At 42.8% G+C, this 14,448-nt stretch overlaps 2 protein-coding genes across 9 annotated transcripts in view; one reads left to right on the top strand and one right to left on the bottom strand.

The window, feature by feature from the left end:
* The window catches only part of Ccdc125 (coiled-coil domain containing 125), a 60,223-nt gene that overhangs the window by 31,745 nt on the left and 14,030 nt on the right, over positions 1 to 14,448 (top strand). For 6 of the 8 annotated variants that reach the window (XM_033761236.1, XM_010637296.2, XM_010637297.2 and 3 more), the window contains 2 exons: positions 5,984 to 6,120; positions 6,961 to 7,744. In XM_033761236.1, coding sequence (XP_033617127.1) covers positions 5,984 to 6,120; positions 6,961 to 7,269 — 446 coding nt within the window. In that variant the 3' untranslated portion in view covers positions 7,270 to 7,744. Of the gene's footprint in view, positions 1 to 5,983; positions 6,121 to 6,222; positions 6,306 to 6,960; positions 7,745 to 14,448 lie in introns of those variants that run through there. The other 2 variants (XM_033761242.1, XM_033761241.1) reach the window with 2 other exon arrangements.
* Cdk7 (cyclin dependent kinase 7) overlaps positions 6,263 to 14,448 on the bottom strand; it is a 42,391-nt gene continuing 34,205 nt past the window's right edge. The window contains exon 12 of the mRNA XM_010637302.3: positions 6,263 to 6,339. Within this exon, the coding sequence (XP_010635604.1) occupies positions 6,317 to 6,339 (23 nt within the window). The 3' untranslated portion in view covers positions 6,263 to 6,316. The remainder of the gene's footprint in view (positions 6,340 to 14,448) is intronic.

Raw genomic sequence — 14,448 nt, 5'->3', positions numbered from 1 at the left:
AAAAAAAAAAAAAAAAAAAAGATATTCTGAAATAAACAAATGAGCCATTATTTTTTAGAAGTTTTAGTTTCTCTAGTAAATCAATTTTCACTTATCAATATTATTCAGTAGAAGTTATATCACTTTAAAATGACAATTATATGAAATTATTTTTCTGAGTGTTGTGGTGGATGGCTATAATCCCTGCATTCTGGGAGGATGAAGCAGGTGGGTCACAAGTTTGAGCCCAGCCTGTGCAACGTAGTGAGACCCTATCTCAAAATAATTTTTTAGAAGGGACTGGATGGGCTGGGGATTTAGCTCAGTGGTTTTGGCACTTGTTTTGAAAGCACAAGGACCTGAGTTCAATCCCTGGTACCAAAACAAAACAAAAAAGGGCTGGAGCTGGTGTGGTGGCGCATGCCTGTAATCCCAGCACTGGGGAGGCTGAGGCAGGAGGATCGCTGTGAGTTTGAGACCAGCCTGGGCTACATAGTGAGTTCCAGGTCAGTCTCAACTACATGGTGAGTTGTCTCAAAAACAAACAAACAAATAAAAAAATTAAAAAATAAAGGGCTGGGGATATAGCACAGCTGTAGGTTCAATTTATGCTACTGAAAAAGAAAACAAAAGTTACGAAACTATCAGTAAAGGATTAGTTTCTAAGAAGTTTAAATGTTTTAGTGTAAAAATTCTGAGATGACTGTATTTCTAAATGTTTTCTAATATACCGAATCCATAATTCTAATTCCAACAAATCATATTCAGATCAGGTTTAATAAAAATGAAACCATCAATATAGGTTACAGTTTTGAAATATTTCTCTCCAATAATATACATTATAAATGGTATATAGGCCAACTGTATATCTTAGCTTCATTAACTTCCCCTAATATAGGATAATTAAAATATAAGTAGTAAATTGGAACTATGAAAACAGTAAAAACAAATCGTAAAAGCTCTTTTTTTTGTTTTTTGAGATAGGGTCTTGCTATGTAGTTTTGGCTGGGCTTGAACTTGTGATCCTCCTGCCTCAGCCTGAGTGCAGGGATTTCAGGCATGCACCACCATGCCCACAAAAGCTCTTAACTTTAAGAATGCTTATTAGGGCAAAAAGGGACCAATGTAACATCCTACAACTTTCATTCCCAAAAAGGCATTCACATTGTCCTGAAATTAAATCCTACAAGTGTCTTTGGATATAAGACTTTCAGAGTCCACTGAGAAAATAAATGGCTTGGGGCAGGGCTAGCTCAGCAGCATGGTGCCTGCCTTGCAAGCACACAGTCCTCAGTTGGATCCCCAGTACAAAAAAAAAGAAATGGCTCAGCAATAATTTATAGTAAAAACAAAATCAGTATTTATGACTTTTCCACAGTAGTTCCCTTGATAAAAGCTGAAGGTGGTGATTTTGCCAGGGGAAAAGAGCTAGCATGGTCCATGCAGGAAGCAGTGGTGAGCCTATGGATCTAGCCCTGCCGCAGACAGCACTCAGTTGTCTTCCGAAGTCTCCTCCCCAGCTGGGCCCTGGGTCCGAGCTCGACTCGTTTGCCCAGGTTTCCTGTACAGAGAGCTGTGGTGGCCCGTGTTGGCCAAAGAAGGCGATCTCTTTGGAAATCAGAGCTCGCCATGAGTTTATTTTGATGGAGGTGGAGGAAAGAGAGGCGGGAGAAGCAAAGGAGGGCTAGCAAGGCCAAAGGAGTCTTTGGAAAGCCTGTCTGTTGTCCTGGGGAGAAGGACCCCTTGCTGCACAGAGGTGCCCTGTAGAGAAGGTGTTTTAATTTCCACTTTTAAGTTGGTTATACAGACTAATGGGTTTCATTCTGGCTGATTCATACACGTACACAGTATACTTTGATCATCGTCACGCCTCCCCACTCCCCCACTTCATATTCTTTGGAGGGGGTTTCAGTGCGTGTATTTTGCTCATATCTGCTCCCTCATTGCCCGTCACTGCTTCCTCCCCTCCTTCCTGTTTCTTCCCTCTTGTCTAATTATAGTCACCCTGCTACTTTCTTGAAATCTTTTTTTGATTCCACATATTAGAACATTTGATATCTGTCTTTCTGAATGTGGCTTGTTTTGCTCAATATGATGGTCTCCAGATCAATCCATTTTCCTGTGAAAGCTGGAATTTTCTTTTTCCATCTGGCTGAATAATACCCCATTATGTATACCTACTGCATTTTCTTTGTCCTTCTGTTGATGTGCTTCTAGGCCAGTTCCCTTATCTTGGTTGTGAACTGCACCAAATAAACACGTGTGTGTAAGTATCCTCACCGTGCGCTTTGAGTGTGTGTGTGCATGTATGTGTATGAAGGAGTCATCACTGGGTCAAATGGAGGCTCTAGTTTTACTCTTTTTGTTTGGTGTTGAGAATTGAACTCAGGGCCTCATGACTACGAGGCAGGTGCTGCACTGCTGAGCTACATCCCCTCCCTGAATGTAGTTTTGATGTGCATTTCTCTAATGGCTAAAGATGCGGAACATTTTTTTCATATACTTACTGGCCATTAATACTTTAATAGTATATTTTGCAAAAAGTATATTCTGCAACATGTAATTGCATGCGTTTTGGAGAACTGGTATATACAGACATCGAACCTTAGTTTTTACTTTCCCTTCCCACCATACCATGTATGTCTTTTGAGAAATATCTGTTCACTTCACTCGCCTATTTGTTAAACTATATTTTTGAGAGAGGGTCTTGATAATGTGGTTCAGGCTGGACTCGAACTCACTGTGTGGCTCAGGCTGGCCTAGCTCAGGCTGGCCTCCAACTCATTGTGATCCACCTGCCTCAGCCTCCCAAGTGCTGGGATTACAGGTGTGCACCACCACGCCTGGCTTGCTATTTGATTTTTTGATGTTAATTCTTTTGAGTTTTTTGTTTTCGATATTAATCCTGTGGGATCTATTCTGTGGGAAGAATAGCTAGTAAAGACATTCTCCTAGTCTATAGGCTGTCTTGTAAGTTAGTTGTTTCCCTTAGAAACTTTTTAATTTGGGGCTGTCTTATTTGTCGATTCTTGTTACTATTTTCTGTGCTATTGGTGTCCTGTCCAGGTCTTTACCTATGCCTATAGCTTCACGTGTTTTCCTTTAGCAGTTTCAAAGTTTGAGGTCTTCAGGGAGGGAGAGGAAATAAGATGTGTTATATACATGTACCAACTCCCCATGATAAGTGTTAATCACTGTGTACTGCAAATACACATTAGTAAAAAGAAAGCAAAGTTAGAGGTGGCATACCTATGTATTTGGTCTACTCTGAATTGATTTTGTACAGGGTGAAAGGGACCTAGTTTCAGTCTTCTTCACGGATAGCCAGTTTTTCAAGCACCATTTGTTAAGACTCCCATCTTTTCCAGCTTGATAATTGTATTTGGTCTACTCTGAATTGATTTTGTACAGGGTGAAAGGGACCTAGTTTCAGTCTTCTTCATGGATAGCCAGTTTTTCAAGCACCATTTGTTAAGACTCCCATCTTTTCCAGCTTGATAATGTTCCTCGGTCCAGAATCAGATGGCTGTAGTTTCATGGGTTTGTTTCCATGTCCTCCCTCTATTCTGTTCCGCTGGTCCATGTGTTTTTGTGTCAGTACCATGCTGTTTTTGTTCTGTGGCTTTGCAGCAGGATTTGAAATTAAGTATTGTTTCCAGGCTTGCTGTTTTTGTTTTTGTTTTTTGAGACAGGGTCTTGCTTTGTGGTTCAGACTGGCTTGTGTAGCCTAGCCTAGCCTTAAATCACTGTGATCCTCTTGCCTCAACCTCCGCAGTGCTGGGATTTCAGGCGTGCACCACCATATCCACCTAAGTGCTTGTTTTAGATCCCAGAATTCTTGTCTTTCTCAGCAGAAGAGATAGGAAAAACACAAGTGTCTTTTCTATTCTCACATCCCACTCACCATAGTTTCTGACACCAGATGGGGGAGAGCCCCAATACAGCAAGCAACCAGTTCTCCCTTGGGACACTATCCAGCTGGTTTAGACCTCAAACTGTCTCCCTGTAGTCAGATCCCATGGTTTAAAAGCTGTCTTGTAAGAGGGCCTTCACTTCTGAGGCCAGCCAAAAGTAGTATGGTGTCACCTATCTGACTGAACTGGAGGACCCATGACACGCCCCCGCCCCAGTTGAAACTGCTAGGAGGGCTAGAAGACTCAGGAAAACAGTCACTGATATATGGTACAGGATGTTACGAAGGATGCTGGTGAAGAGCCAGGTGGGCTAAATTCCAGGCCACTGGTGTTCTGCTCTACCTCCAGCCCTTCTCCCCTCCCAAGATCATCACTGGAACACAAGATGCTCTTTCCCCAGACTGCAGGAGATTTAGGAGCTGTCAGATACTCCTGTCACTCAGAAAATTATGGCATATTGGTCTTAGGAGTTGTCTTAGGAACCTGCGTCAAAGACCAATCTCCTAAGAAGGGTTTTTCTCTAGAAGGGTTTTAGCTTTGTGTCAGGAACCCAGGTACAGAGACCACACTTATCTTTCTCTGTCATAGTATCCTACTGAGCTGCTGACAAACCTGAAGAATTTTACCATAGAAAACATGATTCTAGAGGTGTAACTCCCATGGCCTGTTTCAGTATGGCCCTGGGAGACTGCAGAATTGGAGCTGACTCAGGCTGGGGTGTGGTTCGGAGGTAGAGTGCCTGATGCGCACACACAAGGTCCTAGGTTCAATCCCCAGCACCATAATTGATTCACTACTTAAAGTTTTTACAAGTCCATGCTCAGTGGCTCTAAGTTTCTAGGTGACAGGATTTTGACTCCTTTCATCAGTATATTTCACCAGTCAGAAGTGTGGGGTGATTTTATAGGTTATTTTATGTTTTGTAACAATTATTACGTACTTTGTTTTTGTTGTGGCAGCTCAGGTTCTCAGAGCTGTTACAGGCATTGTCTTCTTTTAGATTTAGCATAAAGATTCATGTATCATAAAGTTCATCAGCTTATGGGCCGAGGATGTAGCTCCGTGGTTCCATTGCCTGCCTCACAAGCACAAGATCCCAAGTTGAATCCCTGGTACCACCAAAAAAAAAAAAAGTTCATCAGCTCCTCTGGCTTTTCCTTTTCCCACAGTTCCTTGCAGTCCAAGCCCAAGGCACTGTGGTCTGTTAGGATTGGGTAGGGAGGAAGTTGGCCCCCAAATGCAATAGTTGTCTATAAGATCAATTGTGAACTATTACAAATCATTTTCAAATTTCCTTTGTATAATTTCACATTTTTTACCTTCTACAAATTATCTTCCTTTTTTAGATAAAGGTCGGTATATGTATGTCACATTGTAGAGTATTAATACTATGCCACAACTGTTTTTTTCATTGCGATAAAGTATGCACAAAGTTCACCATTTGAACTATTCTTCAGTGGCAGCAGGTATCCACATAGCTGTGTAACCACCACCACCATCCAGCTCCTGGGCAGAAACTGTGCACTAGACAGTGGCCCCCTGCTCCTGACAGCCCAGGGGTTAGAATTCCATGGCATAGGTACCCTGAGAAGCAGGTAATGGTATTTTCATTTTAGAGGAAAAGAAAATGAAGCTAGGCAAGCTGATGGCTGATCCAGAACCTAGTAAGGGGCTGAGTCAGTGCACGTTGTTCAGATGCCTCTGTGGCCTGAGACGTTTCTGCTGGGTGTACACAGTCTTTTCAAATAATGTGGGTTAGTGGGTCACTTTTAAAATTGGGAGATTTCACATACAAATCTGGATTTCCGGCTGTTCCCAAAGTCTGTGACTGAGTGACCCAACTGCATTCTCACACAGCCACCAGCCGGCCCTGAAGCAGGCCGTCCTGCAAGGCAGGGTAGAGCCTGGGGTCTGACACAGTGGCTCTGTCACCTGCTCACCTGCGTGTCCCCTTCCAGCTCTGTGCTGCCTGCCTCTGCTGTCTGACCACCCTGGGCTGGTTAGGAGTCCACCAGCCTTGTCCACAGTTACCTCTTTTCTGGAAATAATCACTGAAGGGATTGTTGTCTCACATGGATTTTCATGTTCAGTTTTAGGACATCAACCACAAAGGAGTAAGAAGACATTAGGGCAGAAACTGCTGGGTATGCTGCCTTCAGAAAACAGTTCTAAGAGGACTGAAGACCAGGGTAATCCTCAAGAAGTCTTTAAGATGCTCATAGATTTGGTTAGTACCTTCACTTTATTTTTGTTAAAGATTGTGATTAATCTAGGTTTCCTACTCACTTGGTATTTTTTTCTTTGTACTGCCTCTGATGCCCTCTCCCAGCTGGGGTACCATTCTCCAAGTCCATGACGGGACCTCCTCTCCTCACACTCCCGGCATGCCTCTCCACTCTGCCCACGCTCCTCTCCTGTCAGGGCTACGCTCCACCTCTGGAGGCCCCTGTAACACAGGCAGACAGTTTGGGTCGAGACCCACTTTTATTCAGGATCTGAGTCGAGGCCCCGTACCACACTGGGTCCTTTCATCACCTCAGTAGATGCCTCAACTGAACTGAGACCCTGACTCTGGGATTTTGAAGATACTTAACTGTAAAGACTGTCGGTAACTTCACCATTCCCTTAGAACTAAGTGTGCGTGCATGCGTGCGCACGCACACACGCACACACAATTTGTAGATTTAGACTTATAAAATTTTCAACAGAAATAATGCCATCTTCTGTTTCCTTCTCTTAAAAACAAATCCTTTCAGAAATGGTAGCCCATGCTTGTAATCTCAGCACTTGGGAGGCTGAGGCAGGAGGATTGCTGCAAGTTTGAGGCCAGCCGGGACTATGTAGTGAGTTCAGGGCCAGCCTAAACTACACAGTGAGACCCTGTCTCAAAAAACAAAAAGAAAAAAGTCTGGAGTTAAGTGCAGCATTTGGAAATTAGATGACAATTCATATCAATGACTTTATAGATGTAGGATTGAATATTTTGATAAAATACCGATAATCCTCTTCTGAATAAATTCTGTGGCTTGTGGACTAATGAGTACCTTTTAAATTTCTGTGCATGCAGTTGAATGATAAAGAAGAAGCGCTGGCTCATCAGAGAAAAGTTAGTTACATGCTTGCTCGAGCACTGGAAGACAAAGACACGGCCTCAAAAGAAAACAAAGACAAAAGTCCTATGAAAGAGAACTTTCCAATCAGAAAGCCCTGGCAGAAATCTTCACAATTCTCTGTTTTGTGTGATTCTATACATTTAAGTACCCAGACTTTTAATTCTGTGGGCTGTGCTTGTTCAATCCAGTACCCTCCAACAGATCCAAACTACACAAGAACTCTTAAAAGATCCTGTTCTTTGCCATCAAATATTGTATTTTGAAGACAGACCAACCACTTGGAATCAGAACTGAGAGCTTTTTACATTCAAGAGACTTTGGGACTAAGCGTAGCTCTGTGGTACGGTGCCTGCCTAGCACGTGCCAGGCCCTGTGATCAGTGCCCAACACCAAGAGACTTTGAAAAGGGACTTTGTAGATATTGATACCTCTTGAGAAGCTGTGTGCTTCCCAGGATTTTTTAATTTTAGGAGTTTAATCAAGCTTTTTCTACAGAAAATTTATTACTATTCTTCATTGTCATTTTATTTATAAATTATTATATTTTATGAAGTTTTTAGTGTTTGCCAACATCTTATAAGCAAATTATTTGGGGGAAGACCAAAACTATAGTATTTAATACTTAGATTGACTATAGGGATCTTAGATTAGCTAAACCAACAATATACCAATGTGATGTTTTAAAAAGTAATGCCGCCAGGCATGGTGGCACACACCTGTAATCCCAGCACTCTAGGGAGGCTGAGGCAGGAGGATCAATGTGAGTTCAAGACCAGCCTGGGCTACATAGTGAGTTTAAGACCAGGCTGAACTACACAGCGAGGAACCCCACCCCCAACCCAGTGCCTCAAAAAATCAAACGGGCCAGAGACTTAGCTCAGTGCTGCCACCGCATGGATTCCCCCACAAAAAAAAAAAAAAAAAATCAACCTGCACAGACTTGGAGCCAAAGGTACAAGGTGCTTAATAGCTTTCCCTCTCCCTATTCCCTGAGAGGTGGACAGTAGCCCAGCAAGGGGTCTCGGGGACCTGAAAATGCCTGAAGCAACACATCTAACCAGGGCATCAGGCAAAATGCACTCAAGGATTTATGGTTTTTAGCTACTATGTGATTTTATGAAAATCAAGATCTGAATGTCAAATTAAAGTTCATTGGGACAGAAACACTGCAATTTTCCAATCACAAGGTACTTTATTAGTTGTCATGTACCACAAAGTTTCAGTCACAGCCTGCAGACCCTGATGCGGGTTTGTACAGCTATGGCTGTGCTCTGTGATGTCTACAAACAGTGAAATTGCCCACCTGTGCACGTGTCAGATTGCGACCCCGTCAAGTGACACAGGACTGTACTCCTTGTTATAGAACACGAAGAATTAAAAAGAATACTTTAAAAAAGCACTAAGAGGAAAGCTCTTACTTCGTGGTATGGTTTAAGTGTTGGATTTAGGTTTATGGACATCATACTCTTATTTGAAAGTCATTTTGTTAGACTGGCTAGAGAAGAAACTGAAGTCATTTATGTAACTTGCCTTCGAAGCAACAGCATATAATCAAGCATGAGGACATACACAGGGGAATCAAAACATTGAGGTGTCTGTGACAGATTCAAAATAAGTATCTGGTATTTCCATATTACCTTTTCTGTATGTTTTATATAATCACCATAGTTCAATAACTATTAACAGTCATCTAATTCATAAGGAAAATAGTGACTGGAAAATTATATAGTATTTCCCAAGATTTTGGATTATGGTACTGATGTTTTTCCAGGAGCACTTACTAATATTTTGTTAAACTATGTTAGAAAATATTCTTCTGAAGTCATATTTATTTCTATTTGAGTTATTAGTCCTATCTTTTAAAAACAATACAAGGACTGGGGATTTAGCTCAGTGGTGCCATGCCTGCCTGACAAAGGCAAGGTCCTGAGTTTGATTCCCTCTACTGGGGGAAAAAAAAAATACAAATATCAGAGTGTGTAGCACATACTAATAATCTCAGGGAAGCTGAAGGCCAGGTGTGGTGGCGCATACCTGTAATCCCAGCACTTGGGAGGCTGAGGCAGGAAAATCACTGTGAGTTCGAGACCAGCCTGGGCTATGCAATGAGTTCCAGAGCAGTCTCAACTACATAGTGAAAAACCTGCCTCAAAAAATCAATCGAAAGCCAGGCATGGTGGTGCAAGCCTGTAATCCCAGCACTCGGGAGGCTGAGGCAGGAGGATTGCTGTGAGTTCGAGACCAGCCTGGACTACATAGTGAGTTCTGGGTCAGTCTCAACTACATAGTGAGACCCTGTCTCAAAAAAAAAAAAAAAAATCAATCGATCAATAAATAAATAAATCAGGGAAGCCAAGGCAGGAGGATGACAACTTTGAGAATAGCCTGGGCAATTTAGCAAGACCCCCACCTCAAAATAAAAAAATATAAGCTAGGGATATACTCATTTGTAGAGTGCTCCTGGGTTTAATCTCAGCATCAGAAAAACCAAGCAAACCATACAAGTGTCACAAAAGCCACAGTATGAGGATGTTCATTGCAGCAGTTTATAGAAGTATAAAAATGGGAAAATTAGGCCAGTAACATTTGTTGATATTACGAAATCACTGAAAACAGTGAAGAATATCCATACATACCTCCATGAAACCGAGCCACAAATGAAAACCAAGCAGTACACATCCACACTCTTGTTCAGGGCAGATACTTGTGTGTTGATACATCATGCACACGTGTACACATACAGAAGAGATCCGCAGATCACACACTAAACTTTCTGGTGGGAGGTATAACAGGAGGGAACTTTTACTATCTCTTTCTCTACTAGAATTTATGATCATGTATTTATTAAAGAAAACAATTACAAAGAAAAAAGGTTATACGTGTTTTCTATCTTATAATAAAAAGTTTAAAGAAACCCATAAAGCTCATAATTGATCTAGGTAGGATTTTTATCCTGTACATGGGTAGGAATTTCTTATTTATAGGCATCTTAAGTGACTGATTATTGCTATTTTGCCTACAAAAACAAAGAGCCTTAGTACAAAGGTCCTACAGTACAGAACTGTTAGCTCAGTCTGGCCTGGCCACATGGTGGAACGTGCACTTACACAGCGCGATCCCGGAGAGGCAGCAACGCGCCTGGGCAGACACTGAGTGTCCTCTGGCTCCCCTGGCGCCAGCACCCTCTGGACGTTCGCTTCCGCAGCTGCCTTGTACCTACCGCTCTTCCACAAGTAGACTTAGTTGTACTGCAGTCATCAACCAGCTTGGCTTAGTGCAGCTCTGGAGCCAGCCCCTTTCTAATGCTGAGTTTACACTTTTGCTATTCCCACCTTGGATTAAACACATTTCCTGCTCAGGGATTCCTGCTCCTGGATGGCTATCACAGGCCCAGATGATGCAACCAAGGCATGCAGAACAGTACAGTGGTACCTAATTCACAAGCTTAATTCCCTCCACAATTCTGGTCTCATCAAATTTGACAAGAACCGAATCAAACTTCCCCACAGGATCAACACTGAACCTATCCACTGAATTTGATCTCACTCCTGTCCAATTCAGTTTTTGACCAGAATCATGGAAAGAATTGAGTTCTTGAGCTGGGGATTTAGCTCAGTGGTTCTACTGCCTGCCTCGCCAGCACAAGAACCCGAGTTTGATCCTCGGTACCAGAAAAAAAAAAATTAAGTTCTTGAACCAAGGTACCACTGTATTCTGTGAAATTTGACCAATGGGGAGAGAGATAAACAGGAAAAAATCCCATCATCTTTCTCCCCTTGACTGTTTTAGTCTACAGAGAAATAAGACATCAGCATTAACGGAAAATGCACATATTCTATGATCTCACAATTCTAAGTATATACATCACAGAAACTCATGCATATGCATTCAAATACTGCATTTGTTTGCTTGGTTTTATTGAGACAGGACCCAGAGTGGCCTAAAACTTTCAGTGATGCTCTCTCAGCCTTGTGAATGCTGGTATTACAGACACGCACCACCTTTCTTGGCTTCTGCCTTTGGTATGCTGGCTCCTGGCTTCATACTTCCTCTTAGATGCTACCTGCCAGGCTGCAAGAAGGGTAAGGACACCCAAGAGCCCATATGTTGGTGCTTTGGAGAGAAGCCCAGCTGAGCTCCCAGCCAACAGCTGGCATCAACCACCAGGCGTGTGAGGCATCTGGGATATCTCATTCAGTGATTCCTTCAAATGAAGGGAGTTTAAAGATGTAATTAAAGTCCTAAGTGGGATTAGCTTAATATATAATGATAACCCAATCAGGGAGGGTTTGTTTTTTAAAGCATAGCTCTTTCTCTCTGTCTCTAGCAGATGAGGAAATGAGATAGTTGTGAAGGACAAGGGGGACTGAATGCTCTGTTGCTGGCTTGCAGATGGTGAGAGGAAGACAGGTAAACTGCTTTAACAAGTTGGGAGCTAGGCCTAATGGTGCATGCCTGTAATTCCAGCTACTCAGGAGGCTGAGGCAGGAAGAACCCATGTTCCAGGCCAACCTGGGTAACTGAGAACATGTCTTTAAAAAAAAAATGTCCTGAGGCTGGGCGTGGTGGCGCATGCCTGTAATCCCAGCACTCAGGAGGCTGAGGCAGAAGGATCGCTGTGATTTCGAGACCAGCCTGGACTACATAGTGAGTTCCAGGTCAGTTTCAACTACACAGTGAGACTGTCTCAAAAAATTTAGCTTAGTGGCGCCGCAACTGCCTCATAAGTGAAAGGTCCTGAGTTTGATTGCTGGTACTAACAACAACAACAAAAAAAACTAGGATTGTAAATGGTTGGAAGAGCGCTTGCTCAGCAAGCACAAGGCTCTCAGTTCAATTCCTAGTACTGGGGGAAAACAAAAGGCTGAGAGGCTCTAGGACAGCAGAGCACTCAAAGGTACAAGAACTGCATGAACCTAGCAGCGGATTCTTCCCTTAGCTTCCTAGCTCCTCCTCTATTCCAGTCCCTGGGCCCAAGCCAGCCTCACCACGTTTTCACGACTTACTCTGCTTTTTCCAGTTCAGTAAGTGCAGGGCTAATGCTAACTGCTTCTTTGGCCCTTCATTTCTTTCATGAGGGCTCCCAGGCTAGGCGATACTTACGTTAAGTGGATCTGTATATTTTTGACTAATCTACCTCATGGGAAGTCTTATTCTAGAACCAACGGGACTGTAAGAGAATGGATGTAGTTGCTCCTACAGCCTCTACATAAAGCCCATCTGACCTACACCGTGGTTAGCATAAAATGGTGGAGACCTGGCTGACACCTGATCCAAGAGCTTTGAGCTAAGCAATGGATTACCTTATGATGCTGTACTGACTAATGGTGGAGACCTGGCTGACACCTGATCCAAGAGCTTTGAGCTAAGCAATGGATTACCTTATGCTGTACTGATGGTCATTTTTACACAGCAATGGACAAACAACACAGTCCACAGAGACAGCATGTGTAAATAGTGTTGTATCCACAAGACACTTAATACATTATGCTATGTGGCAATTTAAACAAATCAACTAGATTTGTATGTATTAACACGAAGGAACTAGTTTCAAGAAAGTAAAAAAATTACAATATGAAATAGTCTCATTCATACAGTTTGAGCAGCAAACCACAGCTGTGCATAAAGTATTATTCACATTCTACATGCATTTTAATCCAATAGCTGAGCTGGACCCCTAGCACCACAACAAACAAACAACAAACCCCACCCACAACATAATATAAAGTCACAGAAGGGAACACATTAATTTCTGAGCATCATTTTCTTTGGGCAGATGAAAAGGAAAAACAGGAATGGGAAAAAAATTATGGGGAAAAACAAAAACGGAATGGGATAAAGTATTAAGGAGGCCTCAATTTCCCCTGTTTAATTTTTTAGTACATTAACAGTTGTTAAGCCTGGGTTGTAAAGGTATTTGTTTTGAGATGAGCTATCACTATGTAGCCCAGGCTGGCCTTGAATTCACAGTGATCGTTCTCTCTCCCAGGTGCTGAGATTATAGGCATGTGCTATCATGCTCGGTTCTCTTCTTTCCCCCTTTATTATTTTTTGCCAGAGATTTAACTCAGTGGAACTATGTCTGCCTTGCAAATGCAAGGTCCTGAGTTCACTCCCTGATACAAAAAAGAAAAGAAAAGAAAAAAAATTGGGCTGGGGATTTAGCTCATTGGTGCCACCAGCTGCCTTATAAGTACAAGGTCCTGAGTTCAATTCCCAGTACAAAAAGAAAAAAAAAGAAGCAATTAAAAAAAAAAAACCAAAAAATAGCACCTCTTAGAATCCTTCTTTTTGAGGCAGGGTCTCACTGCACAGGATGTCCCTGAACTTGCAACCTGCCTGTCTCAGCCTCCTGAGTTATTACAAGTGTACATCAGTATACCTGGCTGTGTTCCTATTTTCATACTGTCTTCCCTCCCTCCCTGCCTTCCTTCCTTCCTGAAACAGGACTGAACCCAGGGCCGTGGCACTAAGCTACGTCTCTAGTTCTTTCTTCAGTTTTTTGATTTTGAGACAGGGTCTCAGTCACAGAATTGTCCAGGCTGGGAGCCAACTTTCCCTCTTCCGGCCTATCCCCTAGAGTGCTGGGATTACAGGTGTGTAACACCCTGGGACAGGGTTAAAATGTAGAGAGATCTTCCCTGTTCACAGCAGGGCCCAGGCCTTGTTCTCAAGATTAGTTGTCCAACACTTGACAGAGCAATCCAATGCGAGCAGAGTTCTGTTCCCTGGCCACTCTTGGGGATGTTCCCTCTCTGAAGTACAGGTTCCTGCAGCTCCTAGAAGCTGCATACTCTCGAGCCTTTGTCACACACAGCTAGAACACTGCCACTTCTATCTCTCTGCTCTTCAAGGGGGCTTACGGGTGGGGAATTTGAAGCCTCATGCCAGCTGGCACCCTGAAAGCTGTACCTGGGTACAGCTGGACTTCAGGAGTTGGTACTTGCCCCAGTCTGATGATGTAACTTTCGTTTTATACTCTTTCTTCTGTGTAATCATGTGTTAATCAACAATTTATTAAACTGTGTTTTATTGTCTTTTTTTTTAAACTTGGTATTAAAAGCTGGACGTGGTGGCGCACGCCTGTAATCCCAGCACTCGGGAGGCTGAGGCAGGAGGATCGCTATGAGTTCGAGACCAGCCTGGACTACATAGTGAGTGCCAGGTCAGTCTCAACTACATAGTGAGACCCTGTCTCAAAACAAAAACAAAAACAAAAACAAATAAAACTTGGTATTAGAGGCTTTTGCTATTCTCAAATCTGGACCTCTCTAAACTAAGCACCTGCAACTGTAGTTCTGTTAAGGATACACGTGCCTGGCTCTACTGTGTGTATGTGGTGTGTTTTGAGACAGACTATGTAGCCCAGGCTGGCGTCAAACTCAGGGCAATCCTCCTGCCTTAGCCTCCTGAATGCTGGGATTGCAGTCATATGCCAGCCA

This window comes from Fukomys damarensis, unplaced genomic scaffold (assembly GCF_012274545.1).
Source record: "Fukomys damarensis isolate Sample0158 unplaced genomic scaffold, DMR_v1.0_HiC HiC_scaffold_1, whole genome shotgun sequence".
NCBI lineage: Eukaryota > Metazoa > Chordata > Mammalia > Rodentia > Bathyergidae > Fukomys > Fukomys damarensis.
This window is presented reverse-complemented; position numbering and strand designations above follow the sequence as displayed.